At 42.1% G+C, this 27,994-nt stretch overlaps 1 protein-coding gene across 4 annotated transcripts; it reads right to left on the reverse strand.

The window, feature by feature from the left end:
• Nucleotides 1-112: 112 nt before the first annotated feature.
• Nucleotides 113-27,816, reverse strand: gemin8 (gem (nuclear organelle) associated protein 8). 4 transcript variants are annotated; one of them, XM_038802487.1, is made up of 3 exons: nucleotides 27,748-27,816; nucleotides 23,062-23,500; nucleotides 113-495 (listed from the first exon to the last, which is right to left on the reverse strand). In XM_038802487.1, the coding sequence occupies exons 1-3, from the start codon at nucleotides 27,799-27,801 to the stop codon at nucleotides 239-241; spliced, it is 750 nt and encodes a 249-aa protein (XP_038658415.1). In that variant the 5' UTR covers nucleotides 27,802-27,816; the 3' UTR covers nucleotides 113-238. The 4 variants fall into 4 exon arrangements, with proteins under 4 accessions (XP_038658415.1, XP_038658414.1, XP_038658416.1 ...); XM_038802486.1 differs by having other exon boundaries at nucleotides 27,742-27,816; XM_038802488.1 differs by lacking the exon at nucleotides 27,748-27,816 and adding an exon at nucleotides 27,059-27,200.
• Between the last annotated feature and the right edge of the window lie 178 nt (nucleotides 27,817-27,994).

The following is a 27,994-nucleotide window of genomic DNA, read 5'->3' on the forward strand; positions in this document are numbered from 1 at the left end:
CTGGGCTTCTAGGTTATTAGTCCAATGACATCAGCTTTACACCACCATGGGCCACAATATTGTGCTAACATTGAGTTTTCTATGGTAAAGCATCTCGTCAGATTTCATTGGCAATGGTACAAATGGTCATGTTTATTAAAATATAACAAACATCATAAAGTACATAATTATAAAATTTGAACAAAGTTTTAAAAAAATAGTTGCCAATAAGTCAGTTTTATAGGATAAGGAAACACAATCAAAGTTTCAATGGAATTACAGGCCAATACTTTGGCTGCTTCTCATCACACTTTCTATCAAACAAGAGTTGCATCGCCGTTTCCATTCCTTGGATTTTAGTAGCATCATCTCCATACAGTTTCTTCATTTCAACCAGTCTCCTTTCACCAGGTCTTTCTGCAGGCGGCTGGATTGTTCTCCCCATTGTACTGTGAAAATCACGGTCAGCCAATACATACTTTGCCTGCTGTTCATCATCATACTGCTGCTGTCTCTCTGTGAACATACCAAAGAAAAAAAACCCCCAGTAAGCATTATGTAGAATAAATGTAAATGTCGACGACCAGACTTCACAACTGGAGAGAGCAACAACGAGCATATTGCTCCAGCTTGCCCTGTGCGCCAACATTTCCACATTTGAAGTTGTGCACTAAATTGTGCCAGCTGCCCTCTTGCATTGCCTTTTTCTTTCCCTGTGCATTAGATGTAACTTTATTCAATTCTAATGATGGAAGATGGAAACGGCAAAAAAATCTAATATATCCGGGAGGTCTAATTATTTTAAGTGATTTTTCTTATGTTAATACAGCCCACATCTTTCTTTCTAAAAAAAAGACCCCAAAGCAAAGAAGTATTGAATTCTTGACCTATAGATACATTCATCACGTTATCACATCCATACATACAAACGCTGCAGAATATTTAAATGCAATATATAGATAAAAATAGATTTTGGCCTAGATTTTAATTAAAATCTGTTTAAGTACGTAGTAGTGGTTTAATTGTAAAATCCTGAAAATGTCATAGGCAGTGAGAAAACAATACCGATACAGTAATGTATAGTGTCATGGCTAAGCTACCAAATTAGGAAAAGCAAGATCGACTTATTTGCTAATGTTTTGCCCTATGGTCTGCGACTGGTTGTTAAATCATCACTAATTGTTGCGTCAAGGAATATGAAATTTGAGGGAGGGGCTTCATAACCATAGTAATTTGCATTTCAATAAATCAAAAATTGCTTTGTGTTGTTGAGATAAATTGATCCTTTAAGATACAACAAATTCAGTAAAACAAATCTGGGCAACAAGCCAGCCCCATCAGTAAGTAATGACCCACTGGGAAATCAGGCCTTTCATGAACTACACAGAGACATGGGGTTTGTTAGATTTTTAAAAAAACAGTCCATCTGGTTGGCTTCCACTATCCTGTAGTTCCATGATACAACCATTGAGCTCTCTCAGTTCAATATTTGTAATATGGATGTTTCAAAACTCTCAGCAACACTTAAAATCCTTAATTAATATGAAACCACACATAATAAAGATGAGAAACAGAAATTTACACAACATAAATTCATTCAAGATAAAAGCAAATTGCTGCGGATGCTGGAATCGGAAACATAAACAGAAAATACTGAACAATAGCAGCAGTCTGACAGCATCTGTGGAGAGAGAAGGGAGCTAACATGGAGTCTGGAGGACTCTTCTGCTAGACCTGTGATTGTCCAGTATTTTGTGTTTTTATTACAAATTTCATTCAGAGATTTAAAAAAAAACAGTTCTCAGTACTACATCTGTATCTCTTAAGATTCAGAGTTATTCCGATCAGCCACTTTGATTTTCAATATTATGGTGTTTGTGAAATCACCAGGGCCATCCACAGACCAAGGTCAAATGGACAAAATCTTCTTCATTTCGAGGATGGCGCACTCTTCTTAAGAATGACAATGCCATTCGTCAACACTTGGAGAGAATATTTTGAAGAACTCCTCAATTGGAATCCGTAGTGGAAGCTGATACATCCAGGTGAGCCCCCTGTACCCTGTGGTCGAATCCATAGGTGGACCTCTATCAATGGGAGAGCGACAATCAAACTGATGAAAGCAACAAATTCTGCAGCCCCAATGGGCATTCTAGCTTTAGGTCTATAAAATCAGTTCACATCAATACTCTAAGCTCTCATCTTATGGATTTGTACTTCAAATAGGAGAGATAAACCTATTGAGGTATTTCCCTCTTGTCCATAGCAGGAAAAATCCTGATACGCATTCTCCCGAATTGCCTGCTTCCTCTGACTGCAGGAAATCCTCCCAGAGACACACACACACTGCAGCTTTGGATCTTCCACAAAAATCTCTTACTTGGTCTTTGTTGCCAGGCAAATCCAAGAAAAATGTCAAACAGCAGGAAACTCTTCCATTGCATTCAACAGCCTGGCCGAAGCATTTGATGGTCTATGCATTATAGAAAAATATTGGAAGTCTAAAAAAACTTAATCACAAATCTGCAATTGCTTCAACTGGCTCAAGTGAGAGAGCTGAAATAGATCCCTTCAAAATCCAGAATGGTGACATGCCCCCCATACTATTTAGCACTTACACAACAGTAGCTATTCGCTTCCAAAAATTAACTGTCATCTGGTGCATTAAATGCCATCTCAATGGAAAACTATCTTGTCACCTCCATGCCAAACTAAACTGACCACCAAAGATACACATGATCTACAGTTTTCAGATGATTGCAGTGTCAGTCCCCATTCTGCACTGATTGATACACTCTTGACCTCTTCAATGCTGCATACAGAATCAGGGCCGTCCTTGAATGTTGACAAAACAAAACTCATATCAACCCACAGCTGGTCAGTCAAAAATTTCACTTTCAATATTTGTTGAAAAGAGCTCTTGAACATGTTAAGCTCTTCACATTAGTCGCCTCCCTCAAAAGGCCACCATTAATGAAGAGACCCGACACTGGGTCAGCTCAGCCTTCTACAACCTATGGCAGTGGGCACTTGGGCAACACAACGGTAGCACAGTGGGTAGCACTGTCGCTTCACAGCTCCAGGGTCCCCAGGTTTGATTCCTGGCTTGGGTCACTGTCTGTGCGGAGTCTGCACGTTCTCCCTGTGTTGGTGTGGGTTCCTCCAGGTACTCGGTTTCCTCCCATAAGTCCAGAAAAGAAGTGCTATTAGGTAATTTGGACATTCTGAATTTTCCCTCAGTGTACCCGAACAGGCGCTGGAATGTGACGACGAAGGGCTTTTCACAGTAACTTCATTGCAGTATTAATGTAACCCTACTTGTGACAATAAAAGATTATTAAAAACCCTTGGAACCTAACAAAAGTCCTAGTGTACTCCCCAGTTGTCACTAGACTGTACTGTAATTTTGATGGACAGATCCTGTGCCTGGCTGGTTGAAAACGGTCTTCCATATTAGATCCTGGTTTCTCAACTCTCACATCACCAATGTTCCAGGGAAAGGACATAGAAAATGCTTCAAAGACACTCTGAAGCTCTCCTTGAAGTGCGGGCAGCATTGACATTAATAGTGGGAGGAACTTGGTACCAATGGCTCAACATGGCGACAACTTGTTCATCAAGCTGCATCGCACTTTGAATTACATTATCTTAATGACAAGGCAGTAGAGAAGGAAAGAAAAGGAAGCAAGTCCTGCACTCCGATCCCACTACGCCTTGTTCCATGACCCCTGTGGATCAAATTATCGTGTTTAGTCACATGAAAACGGTGGCAGAAACTCCCATAACCCCCAAGTAGATCTCATCCTCAAAATAAGGGATAGATGACAAGTCATCACATTTAGTACATTTTATTTACCAAATAGATATCTGGTCAAACTGTTTCCACTGACACTTCACCACTGCTTTATAATAAATCATGTCCTCACCAGTTATTAACCAAGTTTGAAAGGATAAAATCTCCCAATCTCACTCTTAAATTTATCAGCCTTCCCTTTCCTGCCGGAAAGTATTATTGTAATTCTAGTGACAGCACTGAAACAATAAAGTGCCAGTGTCCCAGACATATATAACTAACTGACCATTTTGATAATGAAGTTTCTTTATATCAGCTTCATTAAAAAAGGAACTATAAGCCCAATGTTTTCCATTAAGTGGGTTTGCTTGCACTCTGGCTGCAGAGATTTAAGGAGGTTTAGACTGGAGTTGCTGCCAGCAGCGCAACACTCCACTGACACCAACACAAGAGCAACTATTCCCACTCAAGCAATAAATGCATCAATATTCACTCTCTTTTCATGGGATGAGAAGCCCAAAGAAAGCTGATTCAAATGCACGGTTTGTGAGTGGAGATGTTGATCATCCTCTTGGAATCAATGTTGCATCAGTTGCTGTTATTTTGCACTGACACAGCTGTCTGCTTCATAGATCAGAATGCAAACAATAAGATTAGATTTAAACCAGCTGACATTGCTATGTCAGTTGTTAAGTCTAATCTGTCATCATTTCCAGTAAGTAAAACTAATAAACTAGGCTTCAAGTAATTGATAGTTAATCCATCGATTCAAATTTTCCATATATGAATGACAATACACTAAATTTAGCTGCTAGTAATACAATTATTGAAAAAGTGGGTGAGATGCGCAGTCCAAAGATGTGCGGGTTAGGTGGATTGGCCATGCTAAATTGCCCTTAGTGTCAAAGTAAGGTTAATGGGGGGGGGGTTACTGGTATAGGGTGGATACGTTAGGCTCGAGTAGGGTGATCATTGCTCGGCACAACATCGAGGGCCGAAGGGCCTGTCCTGTGTTCTCTATGTTACAGTATTCAAATGGTAGCAATTGAAAATAAATGATAATCCTGATAATCACTGGTCACCAACAGTAACTAAAAGCTTTTGTAAGAGTTGCAACTTCCTCCAGTGAAACATTGGGAAGACTGAGCCACTATCTTCATATCTCCCCCCCCCCCCCCCCCCCCCCAAACCCTTACCAGTCCAGACTGAAAGACATTATTAAAAATCTGTCCATAGGTTGGGACAATTACTGACAAGACCAGCTTTATATTGTCATTTGCCACTTGCCTCGAGAGAGTGGTGGAGAGCCACTCTTTAGAACAGCTGCAGTCCATGTGGTGAAGGTAAATCTCAAGTATCTTTACGAAGGGAGTTCCAGGTTTTGACGGAGTAGCAGTGAAGGAATGGTGGTGTATTCCCAAGTCAAAATGGTGTGTGACTTGGAGCAAAATTTGCAGTTGATGGTATTCCCCAGGTGCTTTCTACTCTTGTTCTTCTAAGTGGCAAAGTTTGTAAGTTTGGGAGGTGCTGTGAAAGGGCCTTGGCAAACGGCTGCAGTGCATCTTGTAGATATTAAACATTTACTCTCCTCTTCAAGACACACACTGCTGCCTGCCAGTGCATGTCAGAGGAGGAAGTAAATGTTTAACATGTAATGGTTGCTGACCAAGTGGCCTATTTTGTTCTGGTGGTGTTGAGCTGTTTAAGTGCTTTTGCAACTGCAGTCTTCTAGGTAAGTGAAGATTATTTCACAACACTTCTAACTTGAGGCTTATAAATGGTGGACCGGTTTTGGGGATTCAAGAGGCTGCTGCAGCATTCCCCACCCTCTAAGTTGCTCGCTCTTATAGGCATAGTATTTATATGACTAGTCCAATTAAGTTTCTAGTTAATGTTAACCCCCAGGATGTTAGTGGTGGGAGATCTGCAACATTATTGCCATTGAACACGAAGGGAAAATGGTTAAATACTCTTTTGGAGATGGTTGTTGCCTGACACTTGTGGGGTGTAAATGCTACTTGCCACTCATTAGCCCAAGACTAAAGTGGGACAGACAGGTCTTGCTGCATGTGTTCATGGACTATTCCATTATCTTTGGAAGTGTGGAATGGTACTGATATGTGCGATCATCAGTGAATATCTCTTCTTCTGAGCTTATGATGGGAAAAAAGAGTAATGAATGAAGCAGCTGCAGATGTCTGGGCCTAAAAACACTATCAAGGCATTCTTGCAGTGATGTCCTAAAGTTGACTAATTGGCTTCCAACAACCACAACCATCTTCCTTTGTGCTAGGCATGACTCCAATCAGTGCAGTTTTCTCAATTCCCATTGATTTTAATATTGCTAGGGCTCCTGGATGCCACAGTCAAATTCGGCCTCGATATCTATGGCAGTCCTCACTCTCACTCAAATTCACTTTTTTTCCCGATGCTCGGTCAAAGGTTGTAAAATGAGGTCTGGAGCGGAGAGGTCCTGGCACAACCTAAACTGAACATTGGTAAACAGGTTATCGCTGTGTTAGTGCTGGTCGACAGAGCTGTTGATGACATTTTCTATTAGTTTGCCGATGACTGAACAGACTGTTGGGGCAAAAATTAGATGGATTAGATTGGTCACATTTTGTGAACAAGACATACCTGGGTAATTTACTTCTTTGTCTGGTTGATACCAATGTTGTAGCTGTGCCAGAAACACCTTGACTAGGGGCCTGACTAATTCAGAAATACAAATCTTCACACTACAGTTGGAGTGTATCAGGGTTCGTAGCCTTTGCTGTATCCAGTGCACTCAGCTGTTTCTTGACATATGCAGAGTGAATTGGACTGGATGAAGATTGACAACTGGGGAGCACAGGAGGTGGGCCAAGATGGATCATCCACTGGGCACTACTGTCTGAAATAGTTGCAAATGCTTCAACCTTGCTTTTTGCACTGATGTGCTGAACTCCTCAATAAGAAGTCTTACAACACCAGGTTAAAGTCGAACAGGTTTGTTTCAAACATGAGCTTTCGGAGCGCAGCTCCTTCCTCAGGTGAAGGAGCTGCGCTCCAAAAGCTCGTGTTTGAAACAAACCTGTTCGACTTTAACCTGGTGTTGTAAGACTTCTTACTGTGCTCACCCCAGTCCAACGCCAGCATCTCCACATCAGAACTCCCCAATGACTGAGCATGGGAATGCTGGTGAAGCGTTCTTCCATTCTTAGTTATTTAATTGTCCACCAACGAGATGTGGCAGGATTAGAGCTTTTGCTGGTTGGATGTTTAATCTCTTAGCTGTCCTCTTAGCATCTGCTGTTTAGCATGTTCATTGTCCCGTTTTGTAACTTCACCAGACTACCTATGTTTTAAGACATATCTGGTCCTGCTCCTGTTACCATTCTGATGTTGCACTCTTAAGGTTTTGATCTATAACATGCTCCTGGCTAGCTAATTTCAGCTAAGGTTTCAATATAGAAGGAGGTGCAACAATTTACTTATCTTGGAAGAGGAGAACAGTGAGTAAATTATTCAGGGTGCCATCGAAAATGCTTCAAAAATATGCATGGGTTCACCATCTCACTTGGCTGTGATGCCCCCACAGTTGGGTCACATACAGCCATGTAAAGTTTACGTGTTAGCCTTGGTTTAGTGCCAGCACTCTCACCTTGTAGTCAGAAGGTTGTGGTTTCAAGTCCCGCATCCGATATTTAAGCACATCATTTAAGCTGACAGTAGTTCTGAGAAAATACTAGTTCTTATCCCAATACAAGGTACAAATTTTAGAGGAGTGTTAAGAGGAGATACATTTGAAATTTCTTGTATACGATCATTAAACACCTAAAGGCTGGAGTATTGGCAGTGAAGAGATGACATATCTAAGCATCAAATATATATATAAATGGGGATGAAGGTAATTAAAGATCCAGTTGACGAGGCAGGAATGCCCACTCTCCACACTGCTCTTTGCCTTGGCTATACAGCCATGGGCAATGGCGCTGAGAGAGAGGGTCAAGGGACTGACAGGGGAAAGTGCAGTGGAGGGGGGGTGTGGAGTATAGGTTCTTGCTGTACACGAACGATCTGCTCCTCTACCGTTCAAACTCTTTGGAGGGGGGGGTGGGGGGGGATTATGGTTATATTGCAGGTGTTTGCCCGGTTTTCGGGATATAAACTGAATATGGGGAAGAGCAAGAGTTTTCCGATTCAAGCGAGGGACAGAAGAGACTGGGGAGTTGCCATTTAGAGTAGTGGGGGTGAGCTTTCGGTATTTCGGTATTCAGGTGGAGCGGGGGTGAGAGCAGTTGCCAGGTTGAATCTGGCTCAGTTGGTGGAGCAGATGAAGGTGGATTTAGGAGGTGGGATGTGTTCCTGCTGTCCGCTGGCAAGACAGGTGCAATTGAATCATAAAATTTACAGTGCACAAGGAGGCCATTCGGCCCATTGAGTCTGCACCAGCCCTTGGAAAGAACACCCCACTCAAGCACACACCTCCTCCACCCTATCCCCTTAACCCCATCCCCTTAACCCAGTAACCCCAATTAACTTTTTTGGACACTAAGGGCAACTGAGCATAGCTAATCCACCTAACCCGCCCATCTTTGGACTGTGGGAGGAAACCCACGCAGACATGGGGAGATCGTGCAGACTCCACACAGACAGTGACCCAAGCTGGGAATCAGACCTGGGACCCTGGAGCGGTGAAGCAACTGTGCTAACCGCTATAACTACCGTGCTGCCCACACGCTACTCTCGAGGCTATTGTTTATGTTCCAGGAATCATCCTAATCTTCATTCGAGAAATGGCTTCTTTTAGGAAGGGTGAATGCACTGATTTTGGGGTTTGTCTGGGCGGTGAAGGTGCTGCTGGAACAGGGCTGGGGGCGGGTTATCTCTTCCAAATGTAATGAATTACTACTGGGTGGCGAATATAGCTATAGTTAGGAAGTGGGTAGATGGCGGGTGAACGCGTCCTCGTACGTGTGCAGCTTATACAGTTTAAAGGTAATCCACAGGGCACATATGACTGTGGCCAGGTGAGTAGGATTTTTGAAGGGGTGGAGGATAGGTGTGGGAACGGTGTGTGAATGGGCCCACGAATCGCGCCCCCATGTTTTTGTGCCTGTCTGAAGCTTGGGAGATTCTGGCAGTGGTTTGCCGACATTATATCTTGAAGGTAAAGGGTAAAGGTACTCCCGAGTCCAGAAGTGGCGATCCTTGAGTGTCATAAGACCCGGAAGTCCAGGGCAGGAGAGGCTGATGGCTTGGCTTTGCCTCTCCGTAGCCCGAGATAGATCTTATTGAATGGAGGGATTCAGGGCTGCCAAACTGGGTGCTGTGGGTGGAGTGACTTGGGGAGAGTTTCGTCGGCTGGAGAAGGTAAAGTTCGCCTTGAGAAGGGTTGCCCGGAGATGGGCAGCCCGTTCATTGACTTCTGAGATCGAGTTAAGATGTCAGCTGGGGAGAGGGGGGGGGGGGGGGGGGGGTGAGAAAAAGAAGAGCGGTGGGAGGTAGGGGGGGGAATGGTGGGTGTTAGGTATTTAGGTTGCAGCCCTGTTAGCCAGTGTGTTTATGGTTGTTTGATGTTAAATGTATGAATTGCCTCATAAAAATATATTTTAAAAAAAAGATCCAGTTGCTGCCAAAAGCCCAAATCCTTTGAAGGATATGACAATATATCACACATCTGTATAGACTCTTCAGTTCACATTTTCACAGTACTGAAACTTAAATTCAAGTTAAAAAATACTTAAATACTAAAAGTATTTATATGAACTTTTTAGTGGATTCGTCCACCCCCACTCAATGATTGTAAATTCCACTGCACCAATCCATGGGGGACTAAACAGTCAAGGTCATTAGCAGACCCCAGTACTTAATTCTAGTAATTACTATTCAAGTGTCTGCCAACAGACCATGTGCCAAGTCTCCAGTTGTCAGTACATGTCTACTCTCCAGAGGGGATTATGAAGTCAACTGCAGCATCCTAAATAGCTGATATCAGATAACACATCAATGATTAAGGATCATTTTTAATATATTTTTTTACAACTGCCAGAGGGGTAGGGGTCAATGACTGGTATGAAAGTTTTGTCTGCCGTTTGACTGTAAGGGTCTTGCATAAATGTTTAAGCAGTCTCAACTCAGCTCCTGGCGGGTAGTCATACAGGTCAAATAGCAGTTCTTCCCAATTCAGCATCAATCAGCAATTCACCCAGAGGCTACAGGATAGTTCAGAAATTTTATGGCATAGGAGGAGGCCATTCAGCCCATGGTGCCTGCACTGGTGTTTGAGTGAACAATTCCCTTTGTGTGATTCCCCCACCTACTCCCCATAATCTGGAACATTCTTCCTTTTCAGGCAACAGTTTAGTTCCCTTTTGAATGCTTTGGATGAACCTGCCTCTACCACTCTCAGGCAATGCAGATAACCACTCACTACATGAAAAGTTTTCCCTCATATTGTTTTTGCTTCTTTTGCCAATTACTTTAAATCTGTGCCCTCTCGTTCTCTATCTTTTCATAAGTGGGAACAGTTTCTCCCTACCTATTCTGTTTAGACCCCTTATGATTTTGAATACCTCCATAAAATCACCAACTTTCTTTTGTCCAAGAAAACAGTCCCACCTTCTCCAATCGATCCTCACATCTGAAGTTTTTCATCCCTGGAACCATTTTCTTAATCTCTTCTGTCACGGTCTGCAATGCCTTCCAATCCTTCCTGAAGTGGGGTGCCCAGAACTTAAAGCAATATTCCAGCTGAGGTTGAACTAGTGACTTATACAAGTTCAACATAACCTCCTTGCTCTTACACTCCATGGCTCTATGAATAAAGCCTAGGATACTATATACTTTATTAATCTGCTCTCTCAACAGTCCTGCTACCTTAAATATATCCAGGCCCTCTGCTCCCCTGCACCCCAATCAGGATTGCAACTTTTATTTTATATTGACTCTTCATGCTCTTCCTCCTAAAATGAATCACTTCACATTTCTCAGAATTGAACTTCATCTGCCACGTCCCATCCACTCCATCAACTTGTATATGTCCTTTTGAAGTTCAACATGGGGCAGCACGGTGGTGTGGTGATTAGCACTGCTGCCTCAAGCGCCAGGAACCCGGGTTCAATTCTGACCTTGAGTGACTGTCTGTGTGGAGCTTGCACATTCTCCCCATGTCTGCATGGGTTTCCTCCGAGTGCTCCAGTTTCCTCCCACAGTCCAAAGAAAACACAAGTTAGATGGATTGGCCATGCTAATTGCCCCTGAAGATTCCAATGATTAGGTGGGGTTACAGGGGTGTGGGACTAGGTAGGGTGTTCCTTCAGAGAGTGGGTGCAGATTCAAAAGGCTAAATGGCCTCCATCTGTACTGTAGGGATTCTATGGTTCAATGATCGTCCTCAACAAGACAATGCTGCCACATTTTGCATCATCCGCAAACTTTTGCAATTATGCCCTGTACACCAAGGTCTATGTCATTAATATATATCAGGAAAAACAAGGGTCCCAACATTGATTCCTGGGGAACTCGACTAGAAACTGCTCCAGTCCAACAAAATCCATTAATGACTCCTCTCCGTTTCCTATCAATGAGGCAATTTTGTATCAATGTTACTACTGTTCCTTTTATTCAATGTGCTCACAATCTGTTGTGTATCAAATTCCTTTTGGCGGGCCATGTACACCACATCAACAGCATTGCCCTCATCAATCCGCTCTGTTACCACATCAAAAGAGATTCCAGCTATTAAACAAGGTTTTACCTCAAGAATTCCATGCTGGCTCTCCTTAATTAACTCACATTTGTCCTGATTATTTCTATACGCTCCCCACCTCCAAAGTTAAACTAGCTGGCCTGCAGTTGCTGGGCTTATCTTTATACCCTTTTTTGAACAAGGGTGTAATATTTGCATTCTCCAGTCCTCTGGCACCACCCCTGAATCTAAAGAAGACTGGAAAATTATGACTAGTGCCTGTGGAATTTCCACACACTTCCCTCAGTATCCTTGGATTAATCTCATCTAGTCCTGGTGCCTTCCTTATCAACTTTAAGTACAGGTAGACTATCCAATAGCATATCAATTTTAAACCCTTCTCGTGTCTTAAATACTTCCTCTTTCACTGTGGCTTGGGTAGCATCTTCTTCCTTGGTAAAGATGGATACAAGATATTTATTAAGTACTTCAGCTATGCTCTCTGCCTCCATTCATAGGTTTCTCCTTTTACCACCTTTTTACTATTTATAAATAGAAGATTTTATGATTCCCTTGTATGCTGACTGCTAGACTCTTCCTTTGCTTCCTATTTTTTTTAAATTTAGAGTACCCAATGATTTTTTTTTCAATTAAGGGACAATTTAGCTTGGCCAATCCACCTAACCAGCACATCTGTGGGTTGTGGGGATGAAATCCACGCAGACACGGGGAGAATGTCCAAACTCCACATGGGTAGTGATCCAGGGCCGGGATTCGAACTCGGGTCCTCAGCGCCGTAGCCCCAGTGCTAACTACTGCGCCACTGTGCTGCCCTCTTTTTTTTCTATTTGATTTTACACCTTCCCTCTGAAACGTCTATATTCAGCCTGGCTTTCATTGCGCTTTCTACCGGACAGAGAAACGTACATAGAAAATAGAAGCAGGAGGCCATTCAGCACTTCGAGCCTGCTCCACCATTCATTATGATCATGGCTGATCATCAAGTTCAATACCCTGATCCCCCCCCCCCCCCAACAGAGCTATATCTAACTCCTTTTTGAAACTACACAAATGTTTTGGCCTCCACTACTTTGTGCTAGTAACTTCCACAGATTTATCACTCTGGGTGAAGAAATGTCTCCTTACCTCAACCCCAAAACATTTAACTCTTATCCTCAAGCTATGACCACTAGTTCTGGACTCCCCCAATGCCCTATATATTTGCAGTAAAACATCCCTATTCCTACACTCAAATCTTCTCGCTATGAAGGCCAACTTTGCCTTCTTTACTCCTACTATACATGTGCACTTACCGAAACCTGTGAACAATGGAAAAATGACACTTCTACGGTATGGGGCAATCTTCCAAGCTTGATATACATTATTGAGAGAGAGAGAGAGAGAGAGAGAGCGAGGAGAGGAGAGGAGAGAGGAGGAGATGAGAGAGGAGAGATAGAGAGAGAGAGAGAGAGAAAAGGAGAGAGAGAGAGAGAGAGAGAGAGAGAGAGAGAGAGAGAGAGAGAGAGAGAGAGAGAGAGAGAGAGAGTGAGTGAGTGAGTGAGTGAGTGAGTGAGTGAGTGAGAGAGAGAGCGAGAGAGAGAGCGAGAGAGAGCGAGAGAGAGCGAGAGAGAGCGAGAGAGAGCGAGAGAGAGCGAGAGAGAGCTTCACGCCACATTTATGATTGCTAGATCTGACGTGGAACTGTTTTAACAGCCTGCATTTGATATTCCCACTGATTAGGTGAGAAAAGATAAAAAAAACACTGGCAGACAATTACAACCACAGAGGAAGGTGGTTCTAATGAATCCAAGTGTGTTAAATTAACAATAATGATACACATTAACCTAGCAATGCTTCAGCAACTGCCATTTTAACTACATATGTAAACTCAATTACCTCACATAGTACAACTCAAGCCAGCTGATATCATCAGCATTCAAATATTCATTTCAACATTTTTGTCTAAACAAGGAGGGAATCACTGCTGGAAAAAAAAGTGTTTCTTTTAGTCCTTGGCATTTATAGTAGGCATCAACTCCCACTACCAGCATGTCTTCTTCTGATATCAGCTTTTGAATCCATCCCAAGAGTTATGGGGTGCAAGTCTTCTCTCTGTTGGCTGCAAGAGCCCGAAGTGAAATGTCTTTGAATAGTTAGTCTCGAGTGGTTATTAGTGTAAAGCACAAAAGTGCCTTTGATTTGTTAATGTTAACTGGTTACCAAACAAGCAGAAAGAACTGACATTGGAGGTGGGAAATTAACAAATTACTTTGCACTTCTGAGATCGGGGCTAAGTAACAGTGCTAGTGCATTGGCCAGAGTAGAGGAAGCTTTGTTCTTATATCTGGATCAACGTGACCTATTTATGCTGGATACTGGCTGCCAGACACTGAATAAAAGCATCCCATTTCCAAAACTGACAATTAACTCGCCGAGGGGAATAAAAGTAAATTAAACAGAAATTTATCAAGCAAGCCATCTTTATATTTTACAAGAGTATAATAGAAGTTGTTTTTGTGTGTTAACAATGACTCTTCATTTACATATTCTATTTTTACAAAGGTTAATTGATTCCCTGTTGAATTAAGATTTATTTTATTCAAGTTTAACTAGTTTAATCTATAAAGATGGCATGTCAGTAATTTATATTATTATTGATCCACACACATACAGATCAGAGAAAGAATACTTTATTTCCTCCATTTCTGTAGATTTCTAATTGTCACTGTATTTTTACAGTGAGTTAGAGTTAATTGAGAAATAGACACTTACAGAACAGGAAAATCATGGTTTTTATTCCTGATCTGTGCAGAATTATCAAATTTCAGTGGGGACAGAGGTAGGAGTGTGACAAATGGCTTCCGAACCCCTGGTTACAGAATGATAGGAAGGTTAGCCAGAGCTGTTAACCCAATAAACCCAACCAGAAAATATATGCAAGAACTTTTGGTTATGATATTGTTGTGGTCAAACAGCCCACCAACTCTCAACATCGAGGCTCATGCATAAATTATGGCCACTGGATGAGGAACTGGAGGTAGCTGGCCAGAAACAAAATCATAGATCAGCAAAGAGTCAAAATCTTCAAAAGGGATGGGGAGGCAAGATAGATTTTAATTTCTTAAAAAGCATTGCCAGCACACATGGAACTAGACTCAGGTTTAATGTCCACCAACACCCAAAAAATTGTAAGAGACTACAATTGGTTGTTACCTTCCAAAATTCTTTGGATTCTGGAACAGTTCCAATAGATTGGAGGGCGGCAAATGTAATCCTACTATTTAAAAGAGGGAGAAAACAGGGAATTACAGGCTGACTAACCTAACATCAGTAATAGGGAAACTGCTAGAGTCTATTAGAAAGGATGCGACAACAGGACATTTGGAAAATATCAACTGGATTAGACAAAGTCAAAATCATTTTTGACAAACTTTGAGTTTTTTGTGGATGTAACTAGAATAGGTACGGGTGAACCAGTGGATGTGGTGTGTTTGGATTTTCAGAAGGCTTTTGATAAAGTCTCACTTGAAATGAAATGAATGAAAATCCATTGTCACGAGTAGGCTTCAATGAAGTTACTGTGAAAAGCCCCTAGTCGCCACATTCCGGCGCCTGTCCGGGGAGGCTGGTACGGGAATCGAACCGTGCTGCTGGCCTGCTTTAAAAGCCAGCGATTTAGCCTTGTGAGCTAAACCAGGTTAGTGTGCAAAATTTAAGTGCAAGGAATTGGGGTAATATATTGGCATTCTTGAAGGGGAGATTATCTAGAATGAGAGGTCACAAATATAGGTTGAGGAGGTAGATTCAGAACGGAGATGAGGAGGAACTACTTCTCGCCGAGAGTGGTGAATTTCTGGAACTCGCTGCCCATAGTGCGGTGACATCAGAGTCACTAAATGGTTTCAAGAAGGAGATAGATACATTTCTGATTAAAAAGCAGTTTAAAGAGATATGGGGAACAGGTGGAGAGGTGGATTTGAGACCAGGAAAAGATCAGCAAAGATCTGATTGAATGACGGAGCAGGTTCAAAGGGCTGAATTGCCTACTTCTGCTCCTATGGAATGAGAATTGATTAGCAAACAAGAAACAAAGAGCAGGAATAAATGGGTGTTTTTTTGAAGTGGCAGGCAGTGGTAATTGGGGTCCTGTGGGGATCAGTGCTTGGGCCTCAGCTATTCACAACATATAATAGAATTTATAGTACAGGAGGCCATTCGGCCCATCGAGTCTGCACTGGCTCTTGGAAAGAGTACCCTACCCAAGGTCAACACCTCCACCCTATCCCCATAACCCAGTAACCGGGCAATTTATCATGGCCAATCCAACTAACCTGCACATCTTTGGACTGTGGGAAGAAACCAGAGCACCCGGAGGAAACCCACACACACACGGGGAGGATGTGCAGACTCCACACAGACAGTGACCCAAGCCGGAATCGAACCTGGGACCCTGGAGCTGTGAAGCAATTGTGCTATCCGCAATGCTACCGTGCTGCCCAATCAATGATTTGGATAAGGAAATCAAAAGTAACATTTCCAAGTTTGCTGATGACACAAAACTTGGTAGGAATGCAAGTGGGAGGAGGATGTTGAGAGGCTTCAAGATGATTTAGACAAGTTGAGCGAGTGGGCAAATACATGGCAGATGCAGAATAATGTGGATAAATGTGAAGTTATCTACCATGGGTGGAGAAACAGCATGGCAGAGTATTATTTCAATTTAGATTGGGAAATGTTGACGTACAAAGGGACCTCGGTGTCCTAATACACCAGTTACTGAAAGCAAGCATGCAGATTCAGCAAACAGTTCGGGAGGTAAATGGTATGTTGGCGTTCATTGTAAGAGGACTTGAGTACTGTAGCAAGATGTCATACTGCAGTGGTACATGGCCATGGTGAGACCATATCTGGAGTATTGCGTGCAGTTCTGGTCTCCTTAACGGAGAAAGAATATACTTGCCAAAAGGAATGCCGCGAGTTCACTCGACTGATTCCTGGTCTGGCAGGATTGCCACAAGAGGACAGATTGGGTTGACTAGGCCTGCATTCATTGGAGTTTAGAAGAATGAGAGGGGATCTTAGAGATGTATCAAATTCTGACAGAGCTGGACAGACTGGATGCAGGGATGTTATTTCCTCTAGAACAAGGGTCACAGTCTCAGGATAGGCCATTTATGACTGAGATGAGGAGAAATTGCTTCACTCAGAGGGTGGTGAACCTGTAGAATTCTCTACCACAGAAGGCTGTGGAGGCCAAGTCACTGAATATATTTAAAAAGGAAATAGATAAGTTTCTAGGCGCTAAAGGGCTGGTTTAGTTCAGTGGGCTAAACAGCTAGTTTGTGATGCTGAACAAGTCCAGAAGCGTGGGTTCAATTCCCGTACCAGCTGAGAATTCTGAATTCTCCCTCTGTGTACCCGAATAGGTGCCAGAATGTGGCGACTAGGGGCTTTTCACAGTAACTTCATTGCAATATTAATGCAAGCCTACTTGTGACAATAAAGATTATTTAAAATGTATTTATTTAAAGGTGTCAAGGGGTATGGGGAGAACATGAGTGTGCTGTACAGAGATAGAGGATCAGCCATGATAATACTGAATGATGGAGCAAGCTCGAATGGCCTCCTCCTGCTCTCATTTTTTATGTTTCTATACAACCCACTTTTAACTCAGTGGGCGAGGAGATTGAGAAAATCAGGTACCAAGCCGGTGTGCCAACAGGTCTGTGGAGGGATGTGCAACATTACAACTCTCATCCATATAACCCAAATGGATAAACTGACAACTAGTCTGTATTTACTCAAGCAGATTATCAATCACAGCATTCTTTCTTTGTATTTGTAAAACATTTTTCATGCCACATAACAAGAAAGATTAACCACGTTTAGAAACAACTCCTGCACTGGAGAAATATCAATTGGACAATTTGTTGTGTGCTAAGATACCAAGAGGTAATCTCTTGGGTTGGGACTTTAGAAATATTCTGAAAGCAGGAGGAAGTAATTTCCACTGGAGGCGTTGCGAATGAAATTTAAAGAAACTGACAAACTTGAACATTAGAATAATTTTGAAGTATTTCCCCAACTGTATAGCTTACAATCACTGTCAATGCCACTACACACCCATGTGTAATTTCCTACATATTAAATGCAACAATGTAATATAATATTTATCAGCACATATTGAATCTATTTAGATTTTCAATTTCTTCCACCCCAATTTCCATTTGACTCCCCTTCTTTAGCTGACTGCTGTGTCTTTCAGGAATGGAGTTTTCTGCAGCTTTACTTCTAGCCTCGAATAATTTAAATGCTACAGCCACAGCTCCAACACATTTCACACTTTCTTATGGAAATGAGAAGCCCTGTAATTTAGCACCATACAATTTGGAAGATTAACGTATAGTGAAACTGCAGTGAGTCTGGAGTTGGTTAACATTTCTCCACCAGTAATATTGCTTGTTGCCATGTCTACGTGTATTTTTAGATTACAGGACTATAAAAAGTTACTTTCCAGAATATAATGTAAACCAGATGGCCATTTGCTCAGAAAATGTTAACAGATGTCAGAAAAGAACAATCTTATAATAGGGTAGCAGCAGAGGTAATTGCAATTTTGTTATGTTTTTAATTGGGATTCTGTTAAGAGTCTTCAATCGCCCCTCTTCCTTCAGTTTGTTAATTGCATTTTTAAGTCTTCATCCGGAAATGGGCACAATCCAAATTGTAACCATCTTAAAAATGTAGACTTTTCTAGTGTTTCTGTTCCCCCAGGAATATTTATGCCTTCTCCAGATATACCTTGAGATTAGGAATTGACTTCCCAGAGATTTGAGAAAACCTCCATTCTGCCATTCGATACTGCTGCGTCCTCAATGAACAAAAAGTGCAATCCTCTTTTTTCAGTTACTTTAAAAAAATACTCCCCAGTGACACCCGTCGACAAGCAACTGTACTACAGAATACAAAATCCTTTTCTGCTTGCAGGAAAATACTGCCCTCTTTCGTGGGATATTGCATAAGACAGGATTTCATACTTCAATAAAGTTCTGCTTTGCTTAACAGTGAGAAATTTAAATTCCACAAAAATAAAATTATATCCTGACAAAAGCAACACATTTTAATATAGTACATTTGTTAATGATTGTTTGATTTATTTATTGTCACGTGAACCGAAGTACAGTGAAAAGTACTTTTCTGCGACCAAGGGAACGTACACAATAGACAAATGTACTACATTAACTCAAACATCACAAATGTGCAAATCTACCCCATCAACATGAATTTTGATATTTCTTGGATTCCAATCAATCAGTTTCATGAAATCCAAATCTCCCATTTATTTTTCTTCAACTTTTCCCATCTCATTTAACATCCTCAATCCCATTTTTCACTGCTCTCCTCCAGGCCCAACCCCACACACATTCCATCTCAATCCACTCTCAAGATTGATCGGCAGCAGCAATGTTCCACAATTCCCAGGAATTTCGTAAAATTTACAACAGAGAGACGGTCATTGGGTTCAAATAATTTGCGCTATAGCATTTATGCTCCATATGAGCCTTCACCCACCCTCTTCATGTCAACCTATCAGCAGATTCTTCTCTTCCTTTCTCCCTCATGTACTTCCTTAGCTTCCCTTTAAATAAATGTATGTGGCTGCAGTGTCACTTCCAATTTGTTCTACCCTTGCTTTACTGCTGGAAAAGGTTAATATATTATTGGTTAATTAATTTTATCCGAAATATGTTTACCCAGAGTGGAATAAAGATAAGCCAAGGGAGCAAAGCTCTACAATTCAATCGGATGAGCTCAGTAGTTTAGCCCCAACCTCCTTCCAAAATGATTGGATGAAATTGCCAATATTGTACTTGTTTTGGCAATTTATATGTCAATTTTCCCCTTTAGTGATTTTCTTCTTCACTCTTTGGTAGCTTTACTAATTCTACTTTATAAGATAAGATACAAGATGAGCAAGAATACCTCAGGGTAATTGGCAATGTTCTTGCTTAGCTGTGTGGCTGTGCAGCCATGCAGCATCCAGGAAGGAAGTGTGCAGGCCTTGCTCGGCGTTAAATAGGGGCTGGTTTAGCACACGGCTAAATCGCTGGCTTTGCAAGCAGACCAAGGCAGGCCAGCAGCACGGTTCAATTCCCATACCATCCTCCCCGAACAGGCGCTGGAATGTGGCGACTAGGGGCTTTTCACAGTAACTTCATTTGAAGCTTACTTGTGACAATAAGCGATTTTCATTTTCAAATACCATGCCTGTGCTAAAATGTAAACTTACGGTGCATTCAAAAAATTAGCTGCACACAATAAAATTAATAGCTGGCACCTGAATCTTCATTGTCTCCCTTTGGATGGTGTTTGCTATTGCCCTATTCTTGTTTGGTAGAGACCGTGATCTGCTATGTGGCACTGACCGCTGGTGAAGCGTGATTGAGCTTACACTGCCAAATAACCCACGTACTTTGAAAGCAAATGTGCAATCCCAAAAATATTATTAATACTCACTTTCGAAGCAAGACATAATTGTCATGGGCTCAATAAGTGTATTAGATTTTGCGTCAGCATTGCACATGATCTCTGTACTGTCCTTGAGTTAATGCCCTTAGTTGCCTCTATTGGAGGAAAAGTCTCCATTAGGCAGTTTAAATGGAAGTATTTACTGCCAGATCCTCCACCTACACTGTTTTATTTAACGTGTGCTTTGATTGCACACTGTTGAAAAGGACTCTTCCATAGAATTCAGAATGCATTCATTATCTTTGCAAGTCTGGTTCTAAATCAGCCAGTGTAGTATGTCTGCTGCTTAGTGCTGTAGTGTAATATGTACATTTGGGCTTATTCCAAATTGGTCAGGAACACAGATCATTTGCTAAACACTGTAAAATCCTCCTGGGGACTAATGTTCCCTAGGTTGTGCAGCTGCACAGCAGCCCAAACGTTCCTGGCTCCTTAAGATTCTGCATGTGCACAGCTTGGTAAATTTTTTTTAAAGGGTTCGGGCACTTCAACAAATCACCTGCATACCACAGAAAACAAAGAGGGCATGTTGCTGGGACAGAATGAAAAGAGTTGACCAAGTCTGGAACAGAACCAAAAAATTAATTTTCAACTTAATTTACAATTGACTAAGCTGGAAATACAATTCTGTGCTGAAATGTAAAGGATAATGGTAGTGTAGCACATTTGTAATCAAAGTTATTGCAAAGCAGTTTTTTTGGTCACAGAATGATTAGTTCACATTTAAGCCCCATGCTGAATGATGGCTATATTTTCAGTCAATATTCACTTCAGATTGGAAATAGAGCAATAAAACAGTTTATTTTCAGCTATTAAATATATTACAGTAGTAAAATTCATGGTAGTAATAATTTTAAAGTCAGGAAATAATCTTATTTATGCAAAATACTGTCTCAGCAACTGGTCAATTATCTTACCAGCATCATAAATAATCTTTTTTTATTATTGTCCCAAGTAGACTTTAGAGTACCCAATTATTTTTTTTCCAATTAAGGGACAATTTAGCGTGGCCAATCCACCTAACTAGCATATCTTTGGGTTGTGGAGGTGAAAACAACGCAGACACGGAGAATGTGCAAACGCCACCTGAACAGTGACCCAGGGCCGGGATTCGAACCCAGGTCCTCAGCGCTGTAGGCCCATTGCTGACCACTGCGCCACCGTGCTGCCCACAAGTAGGCTTACATTAACACTGCAATGAAATTCTGTGAAAATCCCCTAGTCGCCACACTTCAGCGCCTGTTCGGATATACCGAGAGAAAATTCAGAATGTCCAATTCACTTAACAAGCACATCTTTATGGACTTGTGGGGGGAAACCAGAGCGCCCGAAGGAAACCCACGCAGACAAGAGGAGAACGTGCAGACTCCACACAGATAGTGACCCAAGCTGGGAATCATACCCGAGACCCTGGCGCTGTGAAGCAACAGTGCAAACTGCTGCACTACCGTGCCACTCCATTCAACTTTCACTGAATGACCTGTTTGGAATAAAACCAAATGCACAAATTAAACTGTTCAGATTGATGACATATTGGTGTAATACAATTTTGCTTCCACTCAGCATCTTGTACCATTTGAAGCCTCAGTGCTCCACGAGTGCGAAAACAGAGTCATGGCTCTGGCCATTCAGTCTGAAAGAACAGATCCTGATTGAGATTTTTAGAAAAGCTAGCATGCAAGTTCAGCAGATAATTGGGAAGGCAAATGGAATTCTGGCCTTTATTTCAAAGGGAATGGAGTATAAAAATAGGGAGGTCTTTTCAAAATTACACAAGGCACTAAGACTACACCTGGAATACTCTGAATAGTTTTGGTCTGCTTATCCAAGGAAAGATATACTGGCATTGGAGGCAGTCCAGAAGAGGATCACTAGGTCGATTTTCTTACAAGGAAAAGTTAAGGTTGGGTCTGCAATCATAGTAACTCACTTAATATTTATAAAGAGAAGGGAATCCGGTAATATTGGCAGCACAGTAGCATGGTGGTTAGCATAAAAGCTTCACAGCTCCAGGGTCCCAGGTTCAGTTCCAGGCTGGGTCACTGTCTGTGCGGAGTCTGCACGTCCTCCCCGTGTGTGCGTGGGTTTCCTCCGGGTGCTCCGGTTTCCTCCCACAGTCCAAAGATGTGCGGGTTAGGTGGATTGGCCATGCTAAATTGCCCGTAGTGTCTTAAAAGTAAGGTTAAGGGGGGGGGGGGGGTTGTTGGGTTACGGGTATAGGGTGGATACGTGGGTTTGAGTAGGGTGATCACTGCTCGGCACAACATCGAGGGCCGAAGGGCCTGTTCTGTGCTGTACTATTCTATGTTCTATAATATTGGCGGCACAGTAGCACAGTGGTTAGCACTGACCCGAAATCAGTGTAACCGAACAGGTGCCGGAGTATGGCACTAAGAGATTTTCACAGTAACTTCATTGCAGTATTAATGTAAGCCTACTTGTGGCACTAATAAAGATTATTATATATTAATTGTATATCGGTGGTGGTCATTAATCAGGGGTACACTTAAGCTTCAATAAATAGATAAGGCTAGGTCTGTGGTAGTCTGATTTGGCGCTAAATGCTTGTCCGCTCCAGTTCTATCCTTTACGGCTTTCTGGAAAAGAACAAATTATTATTCAACCACCAAAAAAGGTGGAGGAAAGAAGAGGTGTGACCTGTTCCCCTGGTCACGAACAACACCGTCTGATGTCTCTGAAAAGTTACTTGTCTGTCTTGACAGCAATAGTACAGTGACATCTGGACTGACTAAACAAAGAACACTTAAAATTAGGTGAAATAGAGTGCAAATCCTTGCTGGATCTCTGCTTTCATGTAAAAGTTTATCTTGAAATTTTCTGCAAAGTGGATTCAGTGGTGCTACATACCAAGCATCAATGCACTGTGCCAGATTGGAAATATGACAACTTTCATACTTCCATTTTATGTTTTCTGACCTGAGTCACACAGATGGCAGGAAGAATTTCTGTAAGGGGTACAGATGACCCCAGGAACAGGGAGAAACATGGGAAGGTTCAGCAGTGACATATATCCAGGTCCTAGAAGTATATTCCAAGAAGAAAATTCTACACAATCGCGAACACTTACTTAACTCCTCTTTATGGTTTTCTGTCTGTTTGAAGTACTGCCGCAATTCTTCTGTTATTTCCACATTGCTGATATCACACTCTATTTCACTATCGGAGTCTGTTTCCCCTTCTTGGTCAGCATTCATATCGGCTTCAGTGTTCAAATCTTCCACTTCAATTTCGGAGCTGTGTGGGCACTGCCCTTGTCTGCTTTGGCTGTACTCATTTTGCCATGTATGTCCTGAAGAGTAGCACGGCAATCCATTATGCCAGTCAGCAAAGCGAGTTGCTGCTGGTTCTGCATTATACCAAGGAGAATACTCAAGTGATTCGACTGCCTTGCGATAAGCCCGTCTATGTTTCTGTAGCCATCCCATAGCGAGCTGATAATGCTTCCAAAATCTGGAGTACATTTTATGATTGTACCAAATGTCCGAAGTTTCTCTCATCCCATCACCCTATTTAAAAGAAAACACAAACAATTATTTGCCTCCTTTTTTCGTCTCCAATGCTTCCCCATCTGTCCTGAAGGTAATCACTTATGCTACATTAACAGTTTCACAGTTATAATGCCCAAGTAGCAAGTCTAGACACTAACAACCTTTAGCTTGAGAAGCTAAGAAATTTTTTTAAATTTGCTAAAACGTACTTTAGCTGCTAAAACACTAGCTGTTGTGGAGGCAGTGGATATGTACAAGGTAGTATGCCGAGTGAATGCCCACTCTACAAAAAGTGTGATTGAGGAAAGGTTAGTTTGGCCACGTTGGCTTGAACCAAATGCTGGAAAGAAAGGAAATCTCTAAAACTAAATGGGTGGATGCAAGTCATCAACCATACAATGCATTTCTAATGATTACAGCAGTAACAGCATCGATCGCTTTTGCATCAAAAATGGTACAGTTAGTTCTGGGTTGGGGGCAAAGTGGGATATTAGAATTAGAAACAAAATATTCTACACACAGGCAATGTTTACATCAATGGCATGACTGTTTTTTGTCACGTTATGAGCTTTCCACAGTATAATTTAGTTGGGGGGGGGGGGGGGGGGGGGGAATGCGACTGAAAACAAATTAATTTGAAAACAGATCCTTGAAACAAAAAAGTTCAAAAAGCACTGCAGTAGAGAATTCTCTGTTCGGTTGGTGTTGGCCTTAAAATGTCATTTGAAGATACAGGGAATCTTATTCTGCTTTTTAAAAAAAGAACAAAAGTTCCAAAATTTATAGCAAACAAAATGCATTCACGTCCATTAGCTAAGGCCAGATATGGATATAGTTTTGCATCATAAAATCAGAGGGCTATAGGAACAAAAGTAATGATTATGTTGTTACAAATCTAAAGCTGTTGCAGCTCATCAGGTCATGTCGTACTCATTCTTAGAGAATTCATTTTGTATATGAACTGTTAGGACCAACTCAAAATTTGCTCTGGTAAGAAAAATTACATGGTAGAATATGATTTGACTACTGTATCCTCCCTTTCCCAGCTTTACACCAACTTTCCATTCCCCCAAGTACTATTCACCAACGGATAGGTATCCTGTTCTCAAACCTTTAATAGCACCATTCTTACATAGAGCATGGCTCAACACAATTTCCTGAAGAATACATAGGTTTGAAGATGTCTGTTCTATCCAAGCTGCTGTAGATCAATCCCTCTAGGAGGCCTTTCAGCTCATCAAGTCTGCACCAACCCTCTGAAGGAGCACTCAACCTAGGCCCAATCCCCATAACCCCATCTGGGAGCAATTTAGCATAGCCAATCCACCTAATTTACACATTTTTGGACTATGGGAAGAAACCGGGGCACCCAAAGGAAACCTAAGCAGACAGGGAAACATATGCATACTCCATACAGTCACCCGAGGTCGAAATTGAACCCGGGTCCCTGGCGCTGTGAGGCAGTAGTGTTAACCACTGTGCCACTCTAGATAGAGACAGAGTTAAAGTTTCAGATTGAGATCAACTTTCCTCTAAAGAAAGGCTACCTCAACTTGAAATGTTAATTGTTTCTTCCCACAGATGCTGCCTGACCTGAGTATTTCCAATATTTTGTTATCTCAAATTTCCAGCATCCACAGTATTGTTGCACATACACCTCCTCTGCCTTTCAGTTAGATCATGACTGATTTGCAACCTAATTCCATTCAGTCAACTTTGCCCCATACCCCTCAATATGTTGGCCCTTTGGATAACAGAAATCGGAGTTAAAACGTACAGAATTGTCCTGATGAGATCACATCTGGACTTTGGCACAGTGTAGACTTATTTGAAACAGGATATAATTGCTTTAGAAGCAGCCCAGAGAAGGTTCACTTGACTCATTCCAAGAATGAGGGGTTTATCTTGTGAAGAAAGGTTGAACAGGGTGGTCCTGTATCCATTGGAGTTTAGAAGAATGAGGTGTGATCTTATTGAAAATACAAAATACTGAGGGGATCTTGATAGGGCGGATACCCAGAGGGTGCTTCCTCTTGTAGGGGAGACTAGAGCTAGCTGACACAGTTCAAGAAAAAAAAAATGCCCTTTTAAGACAGAGATGAGGAGAACTTCTCTCAGAGGGTTGTTAGTCTGTGGAATTCTCATCCAGAAAGCAGTGGAGGTTGGGTCATTGAATTTATTCAAGTTTGAGTTAGATATATTTCAAATAGACAGTCAAGGCATTTGCAGGGGGCAGGCAGGAGAGTAGAACTGAGACCAGAATCAGATCAGCCATGATCTTATCAAATGACAGAACAGGTTCTGGCCTACTGCTGTTTCCAAGTTATTTGTTTTTGTGGTGCTACTGTGCCATATTGTTGACAATGTCATAATATGATGTTAAATGACACTAACATATCAGAACCAAATGCATGATATGCAACTGGAACATGCTGAAGCACAACATTAATTAAAAAGTGGTGATGAACTACATTTTCTTTATAAAAAGGTAAGCACTTTCACAAGAAATGGTTGTTTTATTTTTATCCTCAATCACTAACCATAGGAACAGGAGCAAACCATTTAGTCCCTCATGCCTGTTTTGCCTTTTAATGGGACCTGATTTAGCCACTTTCACCCCAAATCTCTTAATATGTTATCTCTGTAGATAACAAAAATCTATCATTCTCATAGTTAAAATTTACAGTTGATCTAGAATCAATTGTAATTTGTGGAAGAATGTTCCAAATTTCAACAACCCTTTTCGTGAAAAGGTGCCTCCCAATTTCACTCTGAAGGCTCTAATTTTGACAACTATGTCTAGTTTATCTCTATCTACAAGCTCAACGTCATGAAAATCTGATCAAATCACCCCTTAACCTTCTCAATTCCAGGCAATACAATCCTAGCACGTGTTCGGGTTCTGTTTTAGTAAACCTACACTAAACTCCAAAGATCAACATATTTACAAATATGCGCTGGCTTATTCTGATTAACTAAATATTTTCAATGCCACCCTATACCAAAGTATAAAACTCCAGTAATTTGCTGACAACAGCTTATAAATCGAGTCTATAGTTCCCTGGTTTTCTCTCTCTGACCTTGCTTTCATTTCTTGACACCCTTACCAAGTAATATAAATCTATTTTGAAAATTCTAATTAGCCCAGCATCCACATCTTTATCATTATGGGTTAATAGGCAGAATGTGCCCTTTGTGTGAAAAGGTGTTCCCTGATTTCGCTGCTGAATGGTCTGGTTCTAACTCGAACACTACGTGTCTCCTCGTTCTGGGTTCTTCCACTGCAGGAAAAAGCTTCTCCCTATGCAGCCCTGCTATCATTTTAAACAGTCTGAAGGGCAAGATTCATATTGCAAGCAGTGGGTGAAGATTATTCCGATCCGGATCCTGAACAAGACTCTTTAACTACAACCTCTGTGGGATGTGCTGGTGAGAGCTTGCCCAGCAAGGCCTCCCTGTCTCGTGAGGAGCCGGTGCAGGTGTCGCAGGGGGAACCGTCTCCCTGACCGTCCAGCCACCCACACATCAGCAACACCCAGGCTGCGGGCATTCACACCAGGCCAGGGCGGATATTACCTGACGACCGCTTCCCTCCTCCATCCTCTCTCCGCCGGCCGACACTTCACGCAACGCGCGTCAGCCAGTAAAGGGATGACGGAGGAGTCGGGGAATCAAGTGTCATTGGCATGCCGGTCCGTGATTGGAGCGGAGCGACTGGGCGGCCATTTTTGGACGACGCCCTGAAATTGAGCTGGGTGGCCATTTTGGGATAGGAAGACCATCCGCCGAAGTGGAAGCTTAGTTCGACCATCTTGGCAAAGGAAGACCTTAAACGAGCTATGGGGCGGCCATCTTTGTAAAGGAGAAGTTTCTGATTCAGAGAATCGACAGTGCAGAAAGAGGCCTTTCGGCCTTTCGGGTCTGCACCGACCCTTCGAAAAATCACCTCCAGCCTATCCCTGCAACCTAGTAACCACAGTTAACCTTTTGGACGCTAAGGGGAATTTAGCATGGTCAATCCAATTAGCCTGCACTTCTTTGGAGAGTGGGAGGAAACCTTCGGAGCACCCAAATGAAACCCACGCAGACACACAGAGAAAGTGCAAACTCCACACACACAGCCACCCAAGGCTGGAATTGATCCAGGAGCAGTGAGGCAGCACTGTGTGGTGAGCCACGTATGGCTGTTGTATATATTATTGTACTTACTCACTATTACTCCACGTATAGCTGTTGTATATATTATTGTATTTACTCACTGTTACTGTTGTATTGATGTTGCTGTTGGCTCCGCCCCTCTGAGAAAGTATATAACCCATTGATCCGGGGACAGCCTCTCAGTGCGGGAGGGGCTACTGGTGGGCACATTCTAGCTGATTAAAACCACAGTTGTTAACTACCGTTTCGACTGGATTGATTGGTAACAATTTAATCATCTAGAATGTTCCCACCAGTAGCTCCTCCCGCACTGAGAGGCCGTCCCGGATCGATGGATTATATACCTTCTCAGAG

This window comes from Scyliorhinus canicula, chromosome 7 (assembly GCF_902713615.1).
Source record: "Scyliorhinus canicula chromosome 7, sScyCan1.1, whole genome shotgun sequence".
Lineage (NCBI taxonomy): Eukaryota > Metazoa > Chordata > Chondrichthyes > Carcharhiniformes > Scyliorhinidae > Scyliorhinus > Scyliorhinus canicula.